The 27,077-nt window shown below is 39.3% G+C and overlaps 1 protein-coding gene across 6 annotated transcripts in view; it reads right to left on the minus strand.

The window, feature by feature from the left end:
- Positions 1-743: 743 nt before the first annotated feature.
- AK9 (adenylate kinase 9) overlaps positions 744-27,077 on the minus strand; it is a 57,187-nt gene continuing 30,853 nt past the window's right edge. For all 6 annotated transcript variants that reach the window (XM_053381644.1, XM_053381645.1, XM_053381646.1 and 3 more), the window contains 22 exons: positions 26,832-26,957; positions 26,250-26,327; positions 25,130-25,213; positions 24,200-24,406; positions 23,398-23,540; positions 21,742-21,954; positions 20,823-21,089; positions 19,416-19,537; positions 17,936-18,155; positions 16,730-16,792; positions 15,704-15,919; positions 13,724-13,942; positions 11,786-11,999; positions 11,058-11,259; positions 8,901-9,047; positions 7,974-8,194; positions 6,519-6,715; positions 4,054-4,223; positions 2,995-3,093; positions 2,805-2,907; positions 2,143-2,257; positions 744-1,246 (listed from right to left, as the gene is read on the minus strand). In XM_053381644.1, the coding sequence (XP_053237619.1) occupies positions 1,044-1,246; positions 2,143-2,257; positions 2,805-2,907; positions 2,995-3,093; positions 4,054-4,223; positions 6,519-6,715; positions 7,974-8,194; positions 8,901-9,047; positions 11,058-11,259; positions 11,786-11,999; positions 13,724-13,942; positions 15,704-15,919; positions 16,730-16,792; positions 17,936-18,155; positions 19,416-19,537; positions 20,823-21,089; positions 21,742-21,954; positions 23,398-23,540; positions 24,200-24,406; positions 25,130-25,213; positions 26,250-26,327; positions 26,832-26,957 (3,629 nt within the window). In that variant the 3' untranslated portion in view covers positions 744-1,043. The remainder of the gene's footprint in view (positions 1,247-2,142; positions 2,258-2,804; positions 2,908-2,994; positions 3,094-4,053; positions 4,224-6,518; positions 6,716-7,973; positions 8,195-8,900; positions 9,048-11,057; positions 11,260-11,785; positions 12,000-13,723; positions 13,943-15,703; positions 15,920-16,729; positions 16,793-17,935; positions 18,156-19,415; positions 19,538-20,822; positions 21,090-21,741; positions 21,955-23,397; positions 23,541-24,199; positions 24,407-25,129; positions 25,214-26,249; positions 26,328-26,831; positions 26,958-27,077) is intronic.

Raw genomic sequence — 27,077 nt, forward strand, 5'->3', positions numbered from 1 at the left:
GTATTAAGTATATAACCAGAGGTACCACTGCAGTTGCTGAGCTGGGAGGCTAAGCATAAAGGCATTACTTGGAAACAAGCCCAACTGAAATCCCTTTATTTAAGACCAGAAAAAGTGATAACCCACCACCAAAACACTGTTTAATGGGGAAGTCCCTGAACGGGAGATTGATGGGAAATGGTTCAACTCAGACACTAATTTGCTACTTCATCGAAAACAGGTTTATCAAGTACAGCAGAAGATGCCACATCTTCTAAGAAACATCTGATTTCCCACTTCTATAAAGAAGGAATTGCGTGAAGGGAGATGCAGGCAGGTGCAGTCTCTTTCATCTGAGAACCTATTCAAAATATCTCAGTGTGTCTGTTCCGCCATATATGAACACAGTTCATATATTGACTGTTCATATACTGTATTGACAGTTGACTGCATTTCTTAGATGTGCCCACACATGAAATAGCAGCATGCAGCTGTTTCAGCTGCTGACAGTGTACACTATTACTCTATGCTAAGTGGTTCTCGTTCCTTAGAAGATTTACACATGTAGAAGTAAAATGACCACCCTGTTCATAATACTATGCAGAAGGGCAAAATAAAATTATTTACTCATAACTCTTCAGAATCAGTATGCAGCAAGCAATGGGTATTAGTTGACTATTGTTTAATTTTAATTAAATATAGGCAGAAGTTAATACTTCACAAAGAATAGAGATAAAAAATCACTAATTACAGAAGACCAAAAGCATTCTCTCAGTGGCTTTATAATAAAATACATTACATTTAAATATCTGCATTAACAGCATTAGAGAACAATAGTTTTAGATTGAATATTTTTCAATGACGGCAAAATAATTAAAAGCCAAGTATATTTAGTATTAGTTGCAGAATATATGAGTAAATTGCAAATTGTCCCATTAAAATGCATGAAACTATAGGACTTTTGTTTATGTTGCTGAGGCTGTTACGCTAGATCCATCATTTATTGGGCACGATCAGAACAAAAACCAAAAGAATTTAACATTCAAATGTGACTATATTCCAGGCTAATGAGAGGTTGGATCCACATCTTTGAGAGACAAAAAGGTATGTAATTTGTGATCAAAGTCAATAGGTCGATTTTGAGGCTCTTTATACCTCTGTGTCATTTTGATTCCCAGGTATGGGATAAGTTCACAATGATCTATGAAGCGTTCCAACTTCCTCTTGTACTTCTTTCGTATATAATCAGAGCTCCTGGGGTTATATGCTGCAGGAAGTGAAATAATACCGATTATGCCATATCTCTTGTACTTCTTAATTCACTGTGCAATTATACAACACCTAAGGACATATTATAGAATTATTTATGCAACATCAAGTGCCTACAAGATCTCCACACTGAATCCCTATCTACATTACTATTAACATTGATGGTGCAGTTGCTTCTAACTAGAAATCCAGATTTTAGGTACATTGTCTAACTTAGTTATCTAGTGGCCAAAACTACATGTGATGGAAGTAGATCCATGTAGGTCTGCACCATTAACATGCAGAGGAAGGGGTAGATGTGCAATTTAAAGAGTCAAAAGCAGTGCACAGGTATTGGATGTCAAATCCTTCCTGCACCCCACACCTGTGCTTCCAGCTGGGCTTTCTTCCAGTATTGGAGCCAGGTGTAAGAAAAGTATCTGGAGGGATGAATTCAGAGTGCTAGGTAGGAGAAGGATTCAGCACCCATCCCCCCCTTTCCACTTTAATGGGGCAGGCCCATATCTACAACATAGGGTTGTATCCAGTGTAGTGAGCTTTATGAATGTTCTGTCAGAGCAAGGATTTCTGCTAGTGCAATAGAACCCTACCTTGTCACTTCTAGTTTGACCATAGACTATTCTAGGATGAATGTTTCCAGCTTGCAGGAGAATAGCTTTCCACTCGCATAAAGGGATTTCCCCTTTCTCCTATCCCAACACTCTTTCTTTCCCATGGCCCCCAAATCTCTTCTGGAGGGTTGAATGGGAGATCTTATTGTATCAGCAGAACTCTGCTTGCATTAACTTGTGTCACCATGTATGTTCAACAAAATAATAAAAGATCAATGTCAAAAATATAAACTAATTTTTATTTTATTTACTTCATACTATAATAGCACATATTTTACTGTACCTTTCAAATGATAGGCTATGAACAGCAGAGCAGTTTTTTTCACACTTAGGAAAGGAAATTTTGGTTTTAAACAACCTACTTCATTCATTGCTTTTATCAGAGCTGTGGCCACACCCTACAAACAAACACAAACACTAATGTTAGTTGAGCAATACAAACACTACTCCGTGAATAAGGTTTTATGTTTTGTAATCTTTACTGCTTGGTGCTTTCATTCATAATCTGGGCCTTTAATTCTCTCCTCTATATCAATTACAGTGCCTTTCAGTTTTGTATCACTTTGAAAGTTGCTCAACATATTCCTAACTCTGCCATCCAAGTCATAGCTTCAGCAGCCCCTGGAGCTCTGATAAATACCTTTATCACCATCTGTCAGTTTGGTGAATACCGAATGACCTTCCAAAAGCTTACAGAGTTAAAACAAGTGCAACATTTGGGCCCTTATTTCCATTACTGTCCATTACTTTAGAAAAAGGAGGGAAGGCATCAGTCATGTTTACCAGAATAAAAGAAAACCCTTTGCAAAAATAAGACTAAAGCTGTGACATGGCTTCATTACATTACTGAATTCATTTAGCAACGTTGAGATTAGATACTACCCATTTGAATCTTGGACCCCCAAAGTTAAGTCAATTTGAGTGTCATTAACAATAAATAATAACCTGTTCCAGGTATCCAGTCAGGGGAAGAGCTGTCAGCAATATTGGCTCCTTTATTGGGGGAAGTTTATGTGGAAGGGTCTGGTTCCAATATTTCTCTGGTAATCTAAGAACACAGAAATTTCAGGTTTTTTAAAAAACCAAACCAAAGCCAAAGCAATAAATAAAAGTAAAAACGTGATGTATTCAGTACCTCATAAACTTTTGAAGCTTTTCTTCACTTTCAAAAATATATAGCTTGTTGCGATAAAGTACAGCATATTCAATGTCCCCAGGTACCAGTGCTTCATACCTCAAAACAGCAAATGAAAGAAAGATACCACCACATTTGCATCTCATACTTGCTGCAGTTGTTCTTTTACCCTGGTTTTAAGTGATTTGTGGCTTTAAACTGAAATTTTATATTGAGTCCAGAAATTGATTTGCAGCCAGTAAGACTGGCATAAAAGAGGAGCTGCATGCTCCAGAAAAACATTTTGGACCAGGTGTTTTCAAAAGCAGATCCAGCATGTGGCAAGAACCAGTCTTTGTATAATACTGCAACCCTATACATGCCTGCTCTGAAGTAAATCTCACTCAGTTCAGTGGAGATTGCAAATAAATGGGTATAGGATTGCAACCTGAAGCATGCATGACCATGGCCAGGTCTGCTTTCTCCAGAAGTCACAGTTGTTACACTTGCCTAGGAAGTGCTTCTGGCCACACCTGCCGCCTGGAGGAGCATCCCCAAACTATCGACCGGATTGTTTGAAAAGAGTACAACCTCATCCAAAGCATGCTACATCAATATCCTTGGATCAGGACTTCTAACCAGGAATATTTCTGTTAAGTGGATTACATTTGTATGTCCTCATCCAGTCCATTACTGATTGTGGATTCATGTGGCTGATCTAAATTTTTAATCCATGAAGGGTAACAGTTGCATAGTTTTTTGAGGTGCAAAACAGTCCTTTTGTGAATGGAAGGTATTTACAGAATGCAGAAAAGCACCTTTGGATACACCCAAATAATGCAAAGATTCTTAAATCCTATGTAAAGTTATCAAGTACACCCCCACACCATGTTAACTTCACCTTCACCACTTTAAAATTTTATTCAATAAAGCCCAATAAATAATACAAGGTGATGCAGAATAGTAATGATTCTGCAAAGTGGAAGGTGCTGGAGTTTGCCTGTTTGAGAACTTATTAGCACAGATTGCATTTTTCTATATTCTATATTAACAGAAATCCTTGGAGATGCAAGTGTTTACCTTTGCTTCCCATCTAGGTAAGTAACTGGACAGAATCCTTGCAATTCAGCTTGCATAGGAAATAAAGCCTTCACATCTGCTGCAGTCAGTTTCTTTGGTAGTTTATGTGGGAGAGGGAGAGGATAAGGTGCTAATGGGGGGACATATAATTCTGGATTCTTCAGGAATTTCTGCAATGAAAGCAATGTATGAGAAGGAGGAGAAACATTTCATGTTTTCATTCATGGTCAAAATCATCTGAGGCTACTTATTAAGGAACAGATGTATCCCCCCCCTTATTTCTTATATAACAGAAGTTCTGAAATTCTAGTCTACAGACCAGTGGTCCATGAGCTTCAGTCAGGTGGCATAGCCACTGTGAAAGGCAGACATGGTGAATTAAATATGTTTTACTGTATATTTGTAGCTGCTTTTATTTCTTACGTTGTGTTTTATTATCTATTGTATTTTATATTATGTGGAATTCAAGTTGTAATACAATAAAATATATAAGAAATATGATCAGCAAGAAAAATACAATTAAAAAACATACAACATATAGGAGAATACATTATAAGTCATACAAAAGGCAGAAAAATATTTTAAGTGGTCCACCAAGACTCTTAGCAATTTTCCAGTGTTCTTGGGGGTTGGGGACCACTGTTATATATAACATTTTACACCAGTTGCATTAGGTGCACTTCAGAATAAAGACATAATCCAATCTTGAATGAATGGATCTTTATTTGCGTCAGCCATCAGCCACAGCAACAAAACAACAATGTGAAATACAAAGAACAGAAATAAAAAGTCAATTATATAAAAGACACTTTAGGGTCCTGAATCAACAGTCAAATAGTGAACCTTATTCTGATTGCCCCAGGTAAAAGCCCTGCAACCTTTGCTGTCACCTGCTCATCTTAATCTGCCAAGAGAAAGGACACAGTGACAGTGGTTGGGCGACCCGGAATGGACAATAAAAGAGGGGTGATAATCTCATTCCTCAAGTCTTTATAAAGAGTGCAAGCCGGAAGGGCATGCACCACCGATTTGGGACTGCCATCTCAACAGGGACATGTGTTTTTTGTGTGGAATCTGTTGGAATTGTCCCTCAAGTGCAGCCAAGGGCAATACATTCAATCTTGCGAGGGTAAAAGCATGTCTATATTTTAGAATTGCTAGGTTATGCAGATAGGGTGCCAGAGAGTCAAAATGGGAAGGTGGAAAATAGGCATACCATGAGCAAAATTTCCTTATCGTGGCCAAGTTGTTCTGATGCTTGATATCATTTAGGTGCTGACAAATTAGACTGTTTGCTTTACTAAAACCCAAAGTGAGTAGCTGTTGTGGTGATAAACCACAAGAGTGAAGTTTTTGATAAACAATTTTAGTCCAGGGGTTCTTGTGACAATCTTGCAGCACTAGGGATATTAGACCAGGGGGATTTGAGTTTAGGCGAAGCCAGTAGTTAAGTGTCCTACGCCAGATCCATAATTCTACTGAGGGGAGGTTAGCCTGGCGCAATGATGCGTTTGGGACACAGGATGGTACAGGAAAAAATTGCCTTAAGAACTTTGATTGGACAGCTTCCATAGATCTAAGCTGAGTGCCTGTCCAAATCTGAGCCCCATATAATAACTGTGATGGGGTTTAGCTTGGAACACTTCCAGGACTGATAGTATATATTTACCACCTTTTGTGTGGAAAAAGCGTGTCAGAATTTTGGTGCTTTGGGATGCTTTTTCTTTTGCACATAATCCAATCTTTGTTTAAGGGACAGAATCAAATTCTGAGAGATAAAATAGTCCAGGAGAACACAATAATGGTAACATCATCACGGCACAGCTTTCGGTGAAAAAAGAGGCTATGAGGACAAGCAGGTGATATGATAGAGGGTGTGAACTTATTCAAAATAAAGGCAAATGCTTGGGTATTGCCACCCTCCTCAAAATCATCATTTCACTCAACACACACACACACACACACACACACACACACACACACACACACCAGGAATGCAAACATTTGGAAAGAAAATTCTAACCTAATAATGGAATTTCCCTTTCACTGGGGTCATTTTGAATAAAGGGTTTATAAAAACAAGGCCATATGACAAATGCCACAACAAAACAATGGCTAACCATTTCTTGGAGTCAGCATCCATAAAACAATAATTCTTAACACGTCTATATAATTAAAACATTCAAAGTGCTTCCCATAACAGTAAACTAGTTTGAGTGCCATATTGCAAATGGTTGAAGCTAACTGGAGTCTAGTTCTCAAATACATTTGTTAGTATTTAAGATACCCCAAAACTCTAGTGAGTTTGTGGCAGAGGTCAGACTGCAAGTAGGGAGTTTCCAGCCCACGCTGAGCTACTGCAGGACACCAGCTCTTTGAACTTTTATTTGTATATTCATTGTGCCAGCACCCATTTGCTTTCCAAATGGATTATGTATATATATTCTACCCCTTTTGATACTTACATCTAGTTCCTCTTGTCCAGCCATCTTGTAGTAATGTCCTCGAAATTCTGCTGCAAACTTTAGAGAAGGTGTTACAGAACAATCAACGAGCTCTCCCTTTTCTGCAAGGCTGACAGGACAATATTGCTCAAACTCTCCCAGCCGAGATAGCAGCTCTTGCGGCATGATACACAAATCAGCAATACTGGCTGCCATTCCTGTTAACAATTGGATACAATGCTGTGAAGTTTCACCTGTGACACTGCATATTTGGAAGATTGTACCTATTCTACTGATATGTGAAAATGCAAAAGCTATACCAAACAATACAGAGCAAATCAGTATGTTATACTGTATAGAGCTTGGTTGGCAGGTCAGTCAGATTAACTTCTGTGAATATCAAGAAGTTAGAAAGATGTTTCTAATTTATTCTAGCCTCCATGAAGCAGAGAAAGCTCACCAGTTTGTGGAATCTAAAGGCTTACTACACATGACTAATTTATTAGAATGCGTCGTGCAAATTAGCTTTACTAGCAGTATTGTATTTCATTCACAGCTGAAAAAAATTCATTTGCTAAATGGATTCTTTACATGGAGGATACTAAATTATAACTAGACCTTGACCATATGTAGCTTTTCACTTCAGTTTCCAAACATAATCTGGAGTCTGCTTACAAAATGCTGCTTTGAATAAAAAATGAGTAAGAACAACAACAATAATAATTGAAGTCAAATTTCAAGCTGGCCCTACCTCATATTGGTGAAAGGGCAATCTGGAAGGATCCTGACTCTACCAGATAACAGCACTACCATCCCATTTACCATTTGGGTTGACTTGTAACCCCTTTGAAAGATGATGGGCAAGAAGCAGGCCATAAATGTATAAATACAGATAATAACTGCAGAACTTTTGAATTGGTAAGAGTTGTAACCAGTGTTGCGTGAGCTGAAAGTAAACTTCTGCTTTCCTTTCCTCTCAGCAACACCCCCCCCCCCCCGTATTCCCAACAAAAGCCTCTCCTGAGGGCTGGGGGGGGGGGACCTACTGAGCATTGTGGGCTGCATCTTATGGGGTTGCAGTAGGAGGGAGGGAGGGAATAGCCCAAAATTGGTTGGAGTAAACTTGCACCTGTGGAGTGCTAGGTTCTTCCACCTGATTTGGTGTGATTCATGGGATGAGTTCTGGTTGAGAGCAACATAATGTGAACAATGGCCAGAAATCTGGGACTCAAACAACTTGAAAGTCATGATAAAGCCCAGTGTGGACCAGCCCAAAGATTTGTAATGGGTTCATGTTCTCTTTATTATTCAAATAGGTCATGTGCTTCTTCATCAGACTCTGAGCTTCTATTTTTAAGTTTCATATTAATCTTCATTTATTTGAAGTTAAAGTCAAATCCAAGGAACATAATAGAATTACATATAAAATCCACTAACAACCCCCCCCATTAATTTAAAACAGGATTCTTTGCTTACCTTGTCGTATTCTTTCCAGGTAGATCTGGATCTGCTTGGTGATTGCTTGAGTTTCCTCAAGTATTTTGTTCCAAATCCACCATTTGCTGTGTGTTCCATCAATCACATACCAGTTTTGGTGCTGTTCCTCGTAGTAAGGTCTTATTTCTTCTGTTTGTGCTCTGTAACACGAATTCTTGATAGAGAGAATATGGGAGCTGTCGTGCATTGGATAAGGATATCTGAGAAGAGAATTTTAAGTGCATTAATATTAGGCTTTAATATCAGCCTAGTATGAGCAGTAGGTTAGTGCACAATGGCCAACTGCTGCCACTTCACTACTTCCCTGGTCCATGTGTGAGAAACCTACCAGGAAACTACCATTAAGCTTGGCTTCCTGTTATGTCCAAACCCTAACAAGCCACAACTGCTAATCAGCCTTAAACCATGGTTAGTTGGTGGCTTACATATTGTGGCTTGTTAGGAAATAACAATCCACAGTCCATTGTTTGGACGTAAAGGGAAGCCAAGTATAATGGCAGCTTCGTAATTTGTTTCTCCTGTTTCTGCCAGGGGAGTAGTGAAGTGGGAGCAACTGGACATTGTTTACCATGCTGCTCCTTCACTGTAAACTATGTTAAGCCAGAAACCATGCCTAATTGTGAAGTACAGTGGCACCTCGGGTTGCATACGCTTCAGGTTACAGACTCCGCTAACCCAGAAATAGTACCTCGGGTTAAGAACTTTGCTTCAGGATGACAACAGAAATCGTGCTCCAACGGCGCGGCAGCAGCAGGAGGCCCCATTAGCTAAAGTGGTGCTTCAGGTTAAGAACAGTTTCAGGTTAAGAACGGACCTCCAGAATGAATTAAGTACTTAACCCGAGGTACCACTGTATTAATGTGACCTGAGGGAGTTATTACTTTGCACCCTTCATGGTGTTGCTACCTGTTAGGGATTTGTTTATCCTGCAGTGCTCTTCTGAGGACCTCCTTCACATCAATATCCAATTCAAAGATTTTTACTGGAATGATTTTCATTCCTTCAAGAAGGTCTACTTGTTTTCTTGTTACAGGGTATCCATCAATAACGACTCTGTGGGAGGGAAAATGACCACAATTCAGATTGGGTTCAGATTTATTATTTATTTCTATAACAGTAACTCTTGTTGATGAAGCCCATACACATGCCAGGACATCCTGAATCAGGAATAAGAAACAGAGCCAAATAGCATATTCGTTCTTTATTTTTCCTGTTGGCACTGTGCCGATTTCCAGAATTATCTTAAAGCTTTGAATCAGCCTTTTTATAAAGAAACATAACCAGGGTAATACATTTTGAAGGGACTGAATAAAACTAGAATAGGCTGTCAAAACATACATAATATCATTCACCAGGGAACTAAACAAAGTAGGTATTTTTGAGCTAGCAGGCCTCAATAGTATTCCAACATTGTACATAGTCCTAAATTAGGAGTGAGGAACCTTTTTGGCTTCGTGGGCAAACTTTATCAGGGGCAACCCGCCTGTCAGTCACATGATGTCCCTTCCCACCTTGTGTGGGGTTCCCAAGCTTCTCGGGTGCAAGGGCCATTGCCAGCCCCACAGTTTGTAAGCCTCTCCATGCTTTTCTTTTTCACCTCTAATGTCAGGGCAGCTTCACCAAACCATCAGTGGTGGGATAGAGAAGCTGTTTCTACTGACTGGAAATTGCTTCTCCTCCTTGAGGAAGTCACAAACCTACTGCCCATCAGCTGATAGGTGGTTGGGATCCCACCTTCTCCAGTACAACAACTATCCTAAGCCCACTTTAAGCTCCCAATTGTTCTTTGAAGCCTCAATTCACACATTATGTATGACAGATGTAAGGGAGATAGGTGTGGCTGCTCCGCTTTGCAGGGCAAATAGGGAGGCCTAGTAGGCCAAGTTTGACCCTTAAGCTGGAAGCTCATCACTCCTGTGCTAAGTTATAGCATATCAACTACAGAATCTGTTCCTCCTGTCCTTAGTCAGGAATCTTATACAGTTGTACTTTGGAAGCCAAACAGAATCTGTTCTGGAAGTCCGTTCAACTTCCAAGGCGCGGCTTCCAATTGGCTGTCGGAGCTTCCTACAGCCAATTGGAAGCCCTGCTGGATGTTCAGCTTCCAAAAGAATGTTCGCAAACTGGAACACTCCTGGGTTTGTGGTGTTTGGGAGGCAAAGCGTTCGACTGCTAAGGAGTTCGTCAACCAAGGTATGACTGTACATGTTTATAGACTCAGATAATGGCCTGGTTCACGAGTCCTACTAAGCCAAACCATGGCTTACCATGAATGTGTGGGCTCCAGGAGAGGCGAATGTGACCGCTTTGTTCCTCCCCAGTTGCTCTACTGCTGTTCTGCATGAAGCTAAGCCATAGCTTTGATTAGCATGTACTCTGAACCTGAGTTCATAGTTTAGCTTGCTCCAGACTTACCATAAGTAGTAGGCAAGGTTTGTCCTATGGTTTAGGGCTCATGGTATGTCCGGGATAGCTAAACCACATGTCTGGGTTTGGATGACATGCTAAGTCACGGGTTAGTGTAGTGTAGCATCAGAGCAACTGGGGAGGAGCAAAGGGGCTGTGATCTCCTCTCCAGGAGTCTGCACTCTGTTGTGTTCATGCTAAGTCATGGTTTGGCTTTGTGTGTTGTGCGATCCAGGCTATTCTGTTCAATGGGATTTACCCCCAGATAAATATGCACAGGACTGCAGCCAGAGCCCTTCTCTGTTTCACCAGGGCTTTAAAAAATATCTAAAAGATGTATTTGCAGGATTAAGACACAAACTACTTATCACAATTTCAAGTACGATTTTTACTATCCTCCTCCTTTAATGCAGAATACCAAAACACCCTGATGAGAAATGCTTATAATCTGCCAGCATGCGTATCTGAACCTTTATGACCAAATTGTACAGCATTATTTATTACATTTTTGGTTTTATGTTAGGCAAGGCAGAGTTGCATGGCAGACAAAGGCAACTGCCTTCCATATCTGCTGGAAGCAATGTTATGCAGATGTAGTCCTAAATGTGACCCATCTGGAAGCAATGTTATGAAATAACTAAAATGAAAGTCTCTCACCCTGAGGTGTTACACACAGTATCCATCAGTGAAATATCTAGAGCCCTCACAGCAAGTTCATCAGGTGCTGTCAATCCTTTCTGCAGATGCCACTTCAATATAAGCGCTAGTTCTGTCTCTGGCTGATTGTTTAACACCATACGGATGGCATCTCCCATGGAAAGGCGCAACAGTCCATATTCTTTTGCAAATCTTTTGGCAACTGCAAAACAGTTTTGTTGTTAATGAGCAGCTTTTGACCACACTGACACATAATACTGACCATTATGTTTTAAAAGGAAAATAATGATTGTGTCAATAGAGCAGAATCACAGTCATAGGTGACCCTCAGACACCACACCGTTAAAGTACATGGCTTCCCCCCAAGGAAACTGGAGTGCTGTTAAGAGTGCTGGGAATTGTAGCTTTGTGAGGGATAAACTACAGTTTCCAGGTTCCTTTGGAACAAGCCATGTACTTCAAACATATCTTGTGGATGTGTCATTAGACCTAGACAGTTATGATAAAAGCGTAAGGTTTACTATGACTGCTTTCTGAAAGTAGCCTGCTAAAGGCGATCCCTTGTACAGTTTAACATCACACAAGAAAAAAATAATGAGTTGGAAAAAACCTAAATGAACTTACCGGCAGTATAGTTATCTGGTAGAACAGAAAAATACCATCCTCTCCATAAATGCAATACTGTTATACCTATATAAACATCTATACACTCAGGACTCAAGACTTACCTGTAGTCTTTCCAGATTTTGGAGGCCCCACAACTGCAATCTTAACTGGCACAGTTGGCTTTGGCTTTGGCTGACGGAGATATTTGATGGGATTTTTCATAAATGTATCCCTGTTCTCTTTGCTTGTAAAGAAATAAATACAATTCCGATGGATAAGTGGAAAGCTAGGAGTATCTTGATTTTGAAAAGGCTTGATTGCATCTCCTTCACTTAGCTGTAATAAACACAGAATTATTGACCTCCAGAACTGCTGCTGTAACTATTTTCCAATGAAAAATGTACCGGTATATTCACAATTTAACAAATATTATCTTTTGATTTATAAGAATGAAGCAAAGTTTTCCCATTTTCCTGTTGAAATTACTTATGCTAGCACAAATAATTGGTGAGGAAAAGTTGGCAAGAACAGTCACATCAGTTAAACTAGGGCATTAAAGTAACCAAGCAGCTCTTTTAATGCATTCTTTTGCAGAAAACTATTATGTTAGTAAGAACAATAATAATTTAAAAATTTAGTAATTTCTTCTTGGGGTGTCAAGTGCCTATTAGTTTGGAAGTGAAATGTAGCTCATCCCATCTTCCTCACTGTCATTGAATGTCAAAGTTAGGAACTCCTATTTTTGGTTCAGGGCAGATATACCTCTACTAGGGGCACAGCTACACTAACTTGGGTTTCTCCTTTGTTTTATATGGGCAACTCATTTGGGGCAAAGAAAAAAGTGTCTAAAGAAAGCAGGCATTGGGTAGGCTGTCTGAGGGCTTCTCCACACTTCTGCTTGTCCCATGCCTAGAAAGCATGGGTCCAAGTGATTACGCTTGCCTGTCATTTCCCCCTGGAAAACCTGCTCTTTAGTGCTAAATTGGAACAAACTGCATTCTTCCTTCAGGGCAGGCATGTCCAAAGTCCAGCTTGGGGGCCTAATCTGGCAGTTTATTTCCTGGAGTTTATTTTCTAAAAAAAAGCTGAGCAATCAATCCTTAAAAGAGATCAACAACTTTGGGGGGGAAATCCTAAAAAAGGTCAACAACAACTTCAGATGGCCCTCACGCATGTTCACTTCATCAAATCTGGCCCTCTTTGAAAAAAGTTTGGACTCCCCTGCTTTAGGGGAAGGGCTGCAATCCAGAAGATCTGCCTTGAATACAGAAGGTTCCAGGATCAATCCTTGGCATCTGCATGTAAGGCTGAGAATGTTCCCTGTCCGAAACCCTGGAGAGCCACTGTCAGTCAGTTTAGACAATACGGAGTTAGATGGACCAATGGTGAGACTCTGTAGAAGGCAGCTTCCTATGGGATGACTTTGGCTGAGCACTGGCCTGCACATGGTCATCTTGCTAGACAGCTCTTGAGATATGATCTTCTGTCTAGCTGAGAAAGAAACTGATGTTCATGCAGACAATGATAAGCTATCACTGTGTCTGCGGCCACCACCTAATGAGAAGAGGAGGAACAAGGAATGCAGGGAACAAGGAAGCCTCTTCCATCCACTATCTGACCTTTGAGATTCTCTACATGCCACACACACCCTGAAACACATCCTGAAACAGACCTGCTTTGTAATCTGTTTTTCTGGCTGGAATGTACTTGAGCTATGATCATGGTGTTTGTTTGTTTTTTGCTTGGAGGGATGATAAAGAGGAGTGTGAAAGCCTGAAGAGATTAGCCCACTGTAGATAGCCTACTGACTGGCATGTGCCCTAGGAAGGTTGAAGGGAATGTGGCCTTCAAGGTTAAAAGGTTTCCCACCCTGATTCTATTAGCAGCAGATATTATATTTGCACAATCAATCCTATTTTACCAATTTAGAATAATAAACAATACTTAGAAACAATAGCATAGCACAATTATGCATAAGAATTGATATATGACTCCACATAACTGGTTTAAGAAATAATGGTAAAAAACAAGCAAAATATTCTTTCCTAAAGGTTATTTACCTTGATTGGGTCCCATTGGCCAAAATTGCTTGGATGTTTATAGGCAAGAACTAGCATCTTGCGTGCAAGGGATAAGCTTATTGGATAACATTTCTCAAAAATGCTTTCACGATTTTCTATTAGGTCCTTCAGCTTTTTATACAATTGATAGCACACAATGTGAGGCTTTCGCTTGGATACAAGAGTTACTTCGGGTATCAACAATTTTTCAAATTCCTCCTGTGAACAAAAGCAAGCAAAACAGAAATAACAACAACAACAAAAAAGCCAAGTAAATCCTTAAGAACACAAACAGAGGCCTACTGGATCAGACCAAAGGCCAGTCTAATCCAGCATCGTACCAGATGTCTACAGGAAACCCTCAGGCAAGACATGGGCACAGTAACTCTCTCCCTACTTCTGTTCCCCAACAACTGATACTGAGAGGGATACTCGGGTCATAGAAGTAACATATAACCATCATGACTAGTAGCCATTGATAGGAAGTGCAAAGACTGCAAACATGCGAAGTGAGCACCCAAACAAAAGAGAATGTGACAAAATGGATCATATTTTCAAAGCAGCCCAACACATTTCAGACCATTATATTTAAAGACTGCCTTTAGCATCTTGAGACACATTCTCTTTTGTTTGGGATGGTAGGCATTGATAGCCTTATCTGTGTACATTGCGGCAGCCTTTGGCTATGTGCAATAAAACTGACTGAAACTGAGACTGAGATAGCTTTATCCTCCATCAATTTGTCTAATATCAATTTTAAAGTCATCCGTGTTGTTGCAACAAATTCTATTGTTTAACCATGCAAATAAAGCAATATATTTAGCAGGCAACACAAAATATTAAGCAGGAGATTTGTACCTATGTGTCAGGTGGCAGGTTGACTTGTGATATCTGGCAAACTACGGTACCTATCTCACAATCAACAACCTACAAGGCTGCTCAACAGATCTCCAATCAAAATTTACAACTATGGGTATTAAAATTGACATAGGATTGGCTACCATAAAACCACTGAATTGAAGGCCTGGAAAGGGCCCTAAGGGTCATCTAGTCCAGCTCCCTGCAGTGCAACCTCTATTTAGCTGGGCATCATAAATCATTTTAAGTAAGCTCATTTTCTGTTTTTAAAGCTCCTTGAAAACATCCCCCCCCCATAATCCTAGCCCTTTTTAAAAGAAACAGATTATGGTATTTGAAATCATTCTGCTCGATGATAACTCCTGCAATAGCTGTGGGAGATAGGGCCAATTTATAAAAGAAGGCCAAAAGGAAGGCAAAAACCACTTGGGTGAAACAGTCCATATTATATATTTTTTACTGGGAGGTGCAGTTAGCAGTTAGCAATTAGTGATCAGTGGGAGGGTATGTTGTGGGTCACATAAGATCAGGCAGTGGGCCAGGTGCAGCCCAGGAAGCTCAGACAGCACACTTCTGAACTAGAGATAGAAAACAATGGCTTTTTCCCTGGAAATTATACATACTGATTGGAGAATGTGTTTACTGTACCTTATGCACAAAATTCAGTTAAAATAGGCACATTCCTCACAGCCTATTGAAAATATGTATATTGACCATAGAAGTCAACTCCTAGGTCCCTTCACCCCCCATAAAATATCTGAGGGGGCTGCCCCTCAAAATTGATGGGCATTGCCATTCAAATTGTGTGGGTGTGCCGTGTCTTGTGATTATATGTGGTAGGGCTTACTTGAGCCCCCAATATTTTATTCCATTTGGCACATCTGATATGCAGCAGGAAATTTCTACAATTTCCTCTTCATGAACAAATTATGTATACATTCTCCAGGAAGCAAGTCTGTTGGGGTGTTTAATTTTGCTCTGTAAAAGTGAATACAATACTGATGATTTAAAAAGAAGATATTTCACATATCTTCTTTTTAGATATAGTAAAATAGTGTCATTTAGTCTCTGTTACACTTATGTTAAAGCAGAATACAATACATCAGACAATGCTGAAAATACCTGCACTGCTTGCAGATTAGTAACATCAGTTTCATATTTCTCTGAGAGTTCAGTTCTCATGCGCTCAATAGCCTCAGACTCCTGCTCCTCTTCCTCATCTTCTCCCTCATCTTCTTCTTTTGGGAACTCTTCTTCCAAAATAGCTTCAATATCATCTTCCTCCTCCTCCTCCTCCTCTTCATCAGGAACTTCATTTTCAAGCCTAGCAGCAGCCTCCTAAAAGAGAAAATGGAATATTTAATTATTATATTATTCCTGAAAACATTTATGTAAAATAGAATTTATGGCAATGCTTGTTGATTCTTGTTCTCAGTTCACTATTTGTGTAGTGGTACAGAAAAACTGTGGTCTGGAATATATCACAGTCAATAAAAATTAATTCCTGTTGATTTCTAAGGGATTAATTTTATACACAAAAAACGTATTATTGTTTTGCCTGTTTATTAAAACTGCGTCCAGCCCAAGTTTTTCCTGCACATTAATTTATATGCCCTAATTTCTAAGTACCTACTCCCTGACTAATATGCAGTAGATTCTTGACTATATTTAGACAGCTGTCATATATAAAAAGGGAGTCATGAATTGGATCAAAAATGCCCTTCTATGAATGGGAAAGCTCCTATATAATCAGAAATACAGTATAAACAGCAATTTCTCCCAAGTCCATTTATAACACACTTATCTTTTTAAATAAGCACCATGGATGCCAAACTGAGAGCCACTTTACAAAATCCAATATACAGTGGTACCTCGGGTTACATACACTTCAGGTTACATACGCTTCAGGTTACAGACTCCGCTAACCCAGAAATAGTACCTCGGGTTAAGAACTTTGCTTCAGGATGAGAACAGAAATCATGCTCCAGCAGCGTGGCGGCAGCAGGAGGCCCCATTAGTTTAAGTGGTGCTTCAGATTAAGAACATTTCAGGTTAAGAACAGACCTCCAGAACGAATTAAGTTCTTAACCTGAGGTACCACTGTGAAGTGATCATAATGTTTTTTGTTATTTTTAATGTGTATCTTACCTCCATTTTCCTTTTTGCTTGTTCTACCAAAAGCTCTGCCCTTCTTTGAGCAACCAGCTCTGCCTGTTAAAAAAAGTACATATGATACACACATATTAACAACTGACGTGCTAAAATTCAATTTCAAAAGGTTTTTCATGGGCATCTGAGGATACATGGGAAGGTTAACTTTTTCTAGTTTTCCTATACACCTGTGGAAACCAGTGCAGATCCAAATTGCAATGGATGTTCTGTGGTTTGTTTTTTTGGTGGGGGGGTGTTTGGGGATATCCATCCCAAAGCTGGACTGTAAGGCAACATTTGGCCGGGTAGATATACTTAAGAAGGGTTCGACTAAGTTTACAATAGTATGATGAAGCCCAATAGCAATATTTCATTATTTTTCTTCATTTAAAAAATACTTCTTTATGTGGTGACCTGCATACCCTTCAACATTCCTCAGACGAAAATAGGAACATTTCTCACTCCCCCCCTAGGACTGTCCATGGAAAATTTGAACACTTGGAGGGTATGAGATAAATGCAAAATTTATGTCTATAGATGCAAAATTTAGTAAGAATCAGAACCCTATTCCACTTAAGAAATGCTGAAGACTCAGTGAGAGTCAGGAGCTTTGATTTTGTTTAATCTGCACAAATCCAAACGCAACACGTGGCTAATAATGTATTGCCATTAGTTTGATCATACTACAAAACTAATCAAACTAATGGTAATACATTATTGGGCATGTGTTGCCTTTGGATTTGTGCAGATTGTTCTGTATTGCAACACAGGGTTTTTCCCCTCTGTTGATTTTGTTTAAGACTTATCAGAGTGCATGCTTATCAGAGACTAAATTCCATTTAACTCAAAGGGCCTGGTTTTTTTTAGTAGACATGCACAGGATTGCACTGCAGTTTTTGTTCATAGAAGCCTCCTGACGAGCTGGATCATTTGAATTACCGCTTACTTCAAATTAGCACTGCATCTGCTTCAAGCCAGGTGGGGAGTCTCAAGCAGGCACTCTCATCTAGGCTCCAGAAGGCAAAACAATTCTGAAGTGGTTAGGATACCTATGTGCCAAAGAAATTAGCTGTCCATCTTTTAGTGCTGCACAAATATTTGCTTTAAAACTACAATATGAGTTTGGATCCTAAACCTGCAAGCAGGGATACCGTACTTTTTTATCTGTGATATACTGCCTATTAATAGATACTGAATACTTACTCTTAATTTTGCCTTCATGTCTTTTATCTGCTGCTTCTTCTCAAATTTCCTAGCTTGTTTCTCTTGCCATGTTTGCACACTCTTGGGAAGAAGTCGGTCAGTAACATCCTCTTCATCAACTTCAAGGTAAACTGCAACATCAGGACAAAGGCAGCGGTCTGCTAAATACTGAGCTTCCTCTGCTGTTCGAGGAAAACCATCCAGTATAAAACCTGTGGATCTAAATGCAAAAAAGGAACTGTCAGTTTTCCATGGACTTCCCAATTAATAGCAAGAATGTAATTTCCCACTAGTAGGCAAGGGATGGGCATAGTGGGATGGAAAAAATCCAATCAGGATTCGTAAGGTCAATATTCCAGGCTCCTAAATGTATCCCTAGTGCAGCTCTGCAACTGGAGAAGATATTTAGGGCTTGTAGGGTAGATTGGCATGATGGCCACTTACTGTGAATGTTCCTTCTGGTCCAGTGTAAGGGAGTGATCCAAATGTGGATTGACTCTACTTTTTATACTGAGCAAGCAGTATCACATGACACAGATTTGAATACCAAGGCTGACTTAGGAGGCTCCATTTCAATTCTGAACTGTTGGGAGAGTCAAAATCTCTCTCTCTCTCTCTCTCTCTCTGTGTGTGTGTGTGTGTGTGCATACATGACACTGGAAGAAAACAATGGACCCTGTATGTAGACGCTGAAGGAAAAAGAGAGATAGCCTGGACAGACAGACTCTAGTGAATAGAAGCCAATCCATGGCACTTGCAAAGAGACATCTGAAGACTGGGTGGGACTTGATGCCTTATAACTGACTGGAGAACAGAGGGAGCCAGGAGGCACGAACTGCTTTTGCCAAGGCAGGAGTGAAAAAACTGAAGAGATTCACTCCACCTCCCACAATCCTGCTCCTGCCTTCATCACAACTCATGATCATTACCCAACCCAGCTAACACTTCCATAATCCACTGAAATTTTTAAAATATATAAGTACTACAAACAACAACAGAAATCACACTAATACCAAATCTATGAGAAACTTAGTAAAAAGCTTTTAAATAAAAGCTCGTCTAAACAGCATCTATAAATGATCTGCAAGGCTGAACTGCAGTGGATCTCATATGGTAGCTGATTTCAAATAATAGATGACACTTATTCTACAGCAATATTTAAATAGAGAAGTGACTAATAAGTTTCATAATTCAATAAAACTAACAAGACTAAGCACCAGCCAGTCTCAGTTACCGTGAGTTAGGCTGTTTTTCAGATCTTCTGGGTTCAAATGAAGAGAGGTACTTGTCTTGATATGTTTGACCCAGGATGCTGAGGCAGTGTAATCCTATGCATATCTACCATGAAGTCCCACTGAATTCAATTCTTTGGATTTGAGTTCAGTGGGGCTTATTCCCAGGCAAGTAACTACAGGATTGCGGCCTAAGAGCTATAGATGGAACAAAAAAAGCCAGACCATATTAGACACACACAAATTACCGAAATGGTTCCTTCATCCACCAATCAAGAACAATGCCGTCAAGCACCTCCATGGGCAAGGCTTCACCTTCTATTAGATTTGCCTTGATTGCTTCTTCTTCGTCTGTTAACAGCATCTCTTTCTGTTGAAATGATCCAAAATACATGTAAGTATTTGATCTCTTCTTCACTTGACAACAGTTTAGCAGTACAAGGGTTTTACATAACTCATTCTCTTTGCTCAACATTTTTGTAACAAAATACTGTATTTTTCTGTGTATAAGACTAGGGTGGGTTTTTTTTTAACCAAAAAGTAGGTTTAAAATTGGGGCTCGTCTTATACACGAGTAGTGCTGAGGGTGTTTTCTTAATTTGGAGTCCCCAAAAATAGGGGGCATCTTATACATGGGAGCGTCTTATACATGGAAAAATATGGAACTTCAATATATTTAAATTATATTGCATAATATTTTACATACTGTAAAACAAAGGTTTGTATATGTATTGATTTCTGTTTCCTAAGAGATACATTTATGGGTCAGGTATATAGGAAAATCCAGGCTACTCTATCTATAATATTGGTTGAAAAACCTTTTTTTAATAAAAAGGAATAGCTGAATCTTTTTCAAGCAACTTTGAATTATTCATTTTCATTTAGCTCTCATGGGAAATTGGATTGCTATAGAAAGTGTGGAACAATGGAAGCACTGAGTTAATTCATTCAACCTGCAAAATTTTTGTTTTGTACTGGGTACAAGAGCTGGTTGGCTCATGCATATTCCACATTTAATGACTGCACTATCAAGAGATGACTTGCATGTGAGGATGAGCCCTCCAATATCAAATACCACAGAAGATTTTCATACCACATCAAACACACAGAATTGGACACAGAGCTTAAACAGTTGTTGTTGCTTTCCTGAAAGGTGTCTCTATGTGGATGTTAGCATAAGTCCAAGTGGGATTCATGTTCCTCTATTGCTTAAAGCCAGGAGATGCTAGGACTTTAACAAGTTGTCTGCTTGGTTCTATCCTTGGCCAAGTTAGAACCAAGAGAGTAAATGTTCTCTTGGATGTACCCCTTCAGACTTCAGGTGTGAATATGCATCCTGTTTTTAATTCACAAAAGCTACTGAACACTGCAAACTAGCACAACAGGGTGAAAGGCTAGGCCTAGCCTTTGACCTGACATTATTTATTAAATTTATATCCTGTACCATCCCTCAAAGTAGCTCAGGCAAGCATGCTGTTGTTCGACATGCAGGCAGGGTTTTTGGTGTATGTCTAGGGAGGACTGTAGCATGTGAACCTCCACCTACAGTCTAAAGTTCCACGGTTTTGATTTTATTATGGGACTTGATTTTGTTCATTATGTAAACTGGTTCAAACATTCATCTCAGAAAGCCATTAATGTATCCTAGGTGTTACCTCTTGAAGTCGCTTAGTTTCTTCTTCACCCTCAAGTTCTTCAGCTGCAGATTGAGGGGATTCAACCATTTCTTGTATGGTAGCCTCTTCCTCATCTTCCTCCTCTTCTTCAGGTCCAACTCTTTTTCCAGTTTTGATCATGATCAATTCCTGTAGGCGCTCCTCAAACTGAATGTGGAAAATTCCTAATTTGTCTGCTAACCAACGGGCACAAACTGTTTTACCTGCTCCATGTGATCCTAAAAGACATATTCTTATAGGGGGAGCCTTAAATAAGAAACAGAAAAAATATAAATATAAATGTTTGGATTTTATAAGAGCAGGTTTCTACTGAATAATACATCATTTAAAATCCTGAGATATTTCAGAGAAAAGAACTGCATTTATTTCTTAAAGGCAGATTATTAGATGATGGTACATGCTTTAGTGTTGGTAACAGAAATAAATTTGCTCTCCTATCCTGCTTGTATGCTTCTCATGGGTCGACCACTATGGGAAAGAGAACAGTGGACTAAATAAGCCTTTGGCAGGGCTCTAAAAGAGGTAGTTAACAGTGCTATCCTATACATGTTTACCCAAGCATAAGTTCTACTGAGTTCAAAGAGGCTTACTCCCAGATAAGCCAGGTAACAGATTGCAGCCTAAATGTATTTCCATTCACTTCAGCTACTCAGCATTCTTCATTCCCTTCATTCAGCTCAATATCACACCTTTTCCCCCTTAGTAAAAATGATAGTCCATAAACGTATACTCATTTAACAAAGTTTTTAGAAATTGTAACAATTATGTCTTCACGCAATGTGCCTCCTATATTTAGGTTTCTCATAATTGAGTTAATACAGTGTCTGAGACTTGGACTTTGGTTTATTAATCTCTTATCTACAACAGACATATGAAAGAAGCTGAAAATGTTGCATACTTTCAGTGGCTCATTACGAGACACATATTCTTCGGGGTTTTCCAAAAATTTATCTCTGTTTTCTGGAGTTGAAAAATAATAGTGTTTTTCTCGATATTTAGCTGTGTTTTCAGTAAGTCCTGGGTAAAGGATAAAGTTTTCCTTTAGAATCACTGGACAAAAGTGCTTCGTATCTCCCATTTGTCTCTTCCTCTGAGCAGCTTTTTCTTCATCCTTAAAACAGCAAAATAATTCTGATGAGGTGTTGAGCATAACTTTGATAAACATCCTTAAAAAAATAGTCTTACTTATTGGCATACTTATCCAAATGGCCGCTGAAAGCTGCATATCTACCACTGCCCCTCACCCTTAAATGTGATCAGGGCACTCATCTCTGGCGGTGCTAATCATATGTAGGCAAAGTGGTGAGGTAGGAGGGGATCGGCAAGAGGTTGTTTCAGCAGAGTATGGTAATCATGCCTAGCTTACCCCCCATGGGTGATAACTGCTGTTTGAGTAAATACTCCAGCAGCTAATTGTGAGGTTGCCCCAACAACTGTTTTTTGCATTCTGCAAAAGTAGATTAGCATAGAAAAAACTGATTCTACTTGGTGGCAGCATTCACTGTAACTCTCACTGGATTGTGATGATGTGGAGCAGTCTAAAGAAAGTTAGCAGTAACCTTTCTTCAGTGATTAACTTCTGTATTAACTTCAGTGAAATGTGAACACATAGTGAAAACAGTCCTGCATTTCAGTGTTATGCAGATCAGTGCTAATGAACTTGTATAGTGTGACAGACTGAATTCTGCACTTGGAATGTAAGAAGGCATTGATTTCCATTCTACCCTGTATTTGTTGTGGGCAGCACTGTTTCTATTCTGCTGCAGTTAAGTCTTCCTCCAAAAACTATCTTCATCTCACTGCTGCTGTGGCAAAATTATGTAACTTATGTAATTAATTTTGTAAATTACGTTGTCATTACGTTATTTTATTCCATACATTTCATTTCTAAGGAAACGCCATACAAACGGGACCCCCACTCACGCAGCAATCAATTAGGTATCATTTGTGAACTGAGAGCAACAACAGCAGCCAATATCAATCATATTTGCTGGCTTGATTTCCATCTGGGACATAGGAAAAATAAGCTATCACAGCAATTTCTGGTGCCATTTTCATTGGAATTCTCCAAAATTCCTATTGGGCACTCAGCACAAAGTTGGAGAACACAAACCTAATTTTGCATCAAAATGTTAATTCCAGAGTTTAGTATCTCAAATGCATCCTAAGTTGGCTGGTGCTACAACAGACAGCAGCTGCCTTTACTAGTTTTACCCTTTGCTTCTTTCCCCTAAATATGGTTCAATAACTAGAGGTGCCACAGGATGTACTGTTGACTCCTAAAGTGCCCAAGAAGAGCAATGGACTTGGTGAGACACCCCTCTTCTCTAGAATGTGTCCATTATGCACATACTATCCACATTTCAATAATGTCATAGCACGTAGATAATGCTGAAGAAAACCTCCCAGATTTCAGCACTCCCTTACATGAAACAGTATAAAACATGTATTGAGGCTGAGAACAAACTGCACCATAGTCTTCAATCTGCGACTGGGGGGAAAATGTATTTAAAATCATTGCTAAATATAATCTTACATTTAGGCTGTTACTTACCTCTTCCTCCTCTTCTTCCTCATCTTCATCCTCTTCTTCCTCTTCCTCTTCCTCTGCCAGTGCCTCGGCTTCAGCTTGCAAATCTTCTTGTTCTTCATCGTCATCTTCAGGACCAAATTCCCAGCCATGGTACTTAAAAGGTTCTGCCAGAGATAATCACGCTCTAATTTATTTTCTTTAAAATGCAAGTATAAAAGCATGCAACAGCAGAGATAAATCATGACATATTCTTTCACTAAAAATCGATTGAACATATAACAAGTTTATCAGTAGCAGTAATGTATTATCTGCTCCTGACCCAGGCTGAGTCATCATCCACTTAAGGTTCAAACCTCAGAGCCAGAAGCTCTCGTCCATCAGCTGTCCACCAGAGACCACTGTAAGATCAGATCCAGAGAACATTACCCTGTTCCTCTTGCCAGAGGGCCTACCAAGAAAGCACCATAAAATTCTAAAGCTCAGACAGAGATTGGGAACCTGTAGTCCTACATATTGTTGTAGATGATGTGCAGAGCATGTTGCATAAAGAGTAGGACCTTTGTTTTCACAGCCCCAGCCAGGCTGGCAAGTAGACACTCACAAGGTGTTCTGCTACCTTTGGAAGTAGATCATAAGCTCTACAAGCCTACCATAAAGAAACTTTTTATGATGATATAACAGAAGCATCCTGTTAAGCCCTTACATATTTTTTGAAAAACTAGCACTACTGCTCTTCAAGAGTTCTTGATTTATTTATTGTTTCTTCTTTCAAATATCTCCTGGTCTAGAAATAATGTGAATCAAAAATAATTATGAGACTTACGTTCCATAGATTGAATAGTTTGGTCAAGAAGCATTTGCAGAGTTTGCCCGTCAATCTCCAATTCTGAAACCTGAATTAAAGGTGACTCTGCAATTGCTGCTTCCGTTCTTTGCCATTCATGCAGAAATTGGATAATCTTGCTTTTAAGTGGATCCATTTCTATTACATCTGGGAAAGCATCCTCAGGATATTCAGGTAGCCTGACTCCTGAAAAAAAGCAAACTGCATTTTAGATAACAGTTTGACATTGTATGAAGTATATTGCCCCCTCTATATTGATATTCAGGCATGAGTGCCCACACTTATGTAGCCAAAATGGCACCACCCTCACACAGGAGGGAGGTACCGACAGAAACTGGATACTCCACAGTGTAACATTTTATTGCAGATCCCATTTCTCATAAGGTAATTTCAAATAATGCTTTCCCTTCTCATTGGCTCTTTGTAGCACATGCTTTCAACAAATCAATAGTTCTTTTCAGCATAACATGCTGGTTATATTCAACTCAGTCAGAGTAGATAAACTGAAATTGATGGCCTTAAGTCCATTAATCCTAGTAGATGCACTGGAATTATGATTTATGTAGCATATCACCCCATATGTTTAATAATTTATTTTTCTCACTATCTGAGAATCACAATGGCCAAGTTATTGCATTGTTTCTTCATGGATATACTGCTAAAGAAAGGGGAGAAAGGAAAGAGGCTCAGTTACTTTTTATGTTTGCGTATGGTTATTAATTACATAGTATGTCAATTCAAGTGCACAATTCTTCACTGCAAAACTGGATTTATGGTGGAGATAGCAAGACATGTGCATAATTGTCATTACAATATGCAACACAGGATCTCTAGATAATTGAATGGCTAAGAAAAGGAAAGAAGGGAAGGCGAGAAGAAGGGAAGGTGGAAGAAAACTTGATCTCTAACCTAGTTCAGATGCAGCACTCTTCAGTGGTGCCGGTGGCTGAGGTTCTTCTTCAGTTTCAATGTGTTCTGCTGATTCTTTTGATTCTGTGAGAACAAGCAGAAATTGATTATGCCTTCTGCATGTTTTATAGAAGAGAAGGTTAACCTGTAGCCTTCCAGGTGCTCCTGCACTACAGCTTCCCTCATCCATGACTGCTGACCATGCTGGCTGGGTAGGAGCTGGAACTCCAACTACTTCTGGAGAACCAAGGATTCCCATTTGCACTTTATAGGAAAGGTTCAAAAAAGATTTCAAAATATCAAGGGAGTTACTACAGAGATACAATGCTGCAATATGCAAGAGCAGGACTAATGGTAAAGGTTGACATGACCGAAGATGTCCAGGGTGGAGGAAGAGGAAGAAGGCGAAAGAGCTGAAAAGCATGCTTTGGAAGCTACTACAGTTATCTGCAATTTAGGAATTTAAAATGTGGGTACGATACTGGTGTGTCATCAAAATGTATATTATTGACAGAGGAATTATTTTTATTAGTAATTTATTACGCAGTTGGCAGGCTGAGAAGACACAGCCACTGAATTAAATTTAGAGGGACCATATCAAATCCAGCTCTTATTGTTCATTATTCACACAGTACATGAAGGAAATGCTCTGAATGTAATTCTTGCATGTATGTTTTTTGGGGGATTATGGAGTAGTTTGGGCACACATTTTCCATGAGATCTACTAGCTGATCACTTAGTACTAACAATAGAAAACTAAGGAACAGTGGTGATTAATTCTCCTTTAAGACAGGTTTTGGATTTGAGGCTAGAGACAGCTGCTGAGACCTTTTAAGTCCTTGGCTGTCTCAGAATAACCTGGGGAAGCTTTGGAAGTATGACTCTTATTGTTTGTGCTCCTGAGTGAAGTCATGTAAAATTGAACTCTGTAGTTGCAGAAACTAACTTCAGGGCACAGACAAACCCAAAGTTAGCAATAAAGAAAATCAACATTTCCACCAATTATGTTGGAAGTGAAATAAATGGCACCACCCAAATAAATAAAAATAAGTAACATTTTATTGATTTATTTATTTGTGTGGCAAAATGTATGCACAAAAGTCTGATTGTGAAATCCTACCTGTCTTGCTCTCCTGTTGCTCTTTGGAATCCAGAGACGCTTGCGCTTCATCAAGTTGACCCTCAGTTTCTAATGATTCTGTGATTGGATATATTAAAAGATAAAATCACTATTGAAGATAAACTGGGATTCTTTACATAACTGAGACACACTTAAACACAAATTCATGTTAGAACTAAAAACTTTTGGGAAGCTCACAGTTTCCATGAGATACTGGCTCACACAAAACATCATTTGTGTGGTGCTGTCTATGTACAGTGCTAAGGACTCAGCTATGTACAATTCTAAGGCTTGGCTTTTTTGCAGCCTGAATGTCTGAACTAGGGTACAGAAAGATGTTATTACTAGAGAAGATATGGTCGAAGGAAAATGGAAAAGGAAGATAATACAAGACAAATGTCTTTGTTAGGCAAAAATCAATGGTATTGTGTACAAATCTTTGACAGCGACATCTTTACATTATTTCATTACTGAATAAATGATATTTGAGAGAAAGTAAGTGCAAGCAAAGGCATAGAATAATGTGGCACAGAGTTTCTTTTAATATAAAAAAGGATAAGCCACATGGTACAGAAGACCAACCTCCAGATTTTTCTTTCTCTTTAGTCTCGTCAGAAGCAGAAGGTTGTATTGTTTGGCCTGATTCAGTCACTGGTGGCATTTTGGTCTGTGATTCAGATGCAGATGGATGATCAAAGTCTATGGATTCTGTAGGCACAAGAAAACACATCCTTCCTAATGTTCACAAAGCCACTTTAAATCTTCAAGGATAGAAATCCATAGTATCATTAACAATATAAGGACTCTTCATGTGTTTTAATGTGTTAG

The sequence above is a fragment of the Podarcis raffonei genome, chromosome 3 (genome assembly GCF_027172205.1).
Source record: "Podarcis raffonei isolate rPodRaf1 chromosome 3, rPodRaf1.pri, whole genome shotgun sequence".
In the NCBI taxonomy this organism is placed as follows: Eukaryota; Metazoa; Chordata; class Lepidosauria; order Squamata; family Lacertidae; genus Podarcis; species Podarcis raffonei.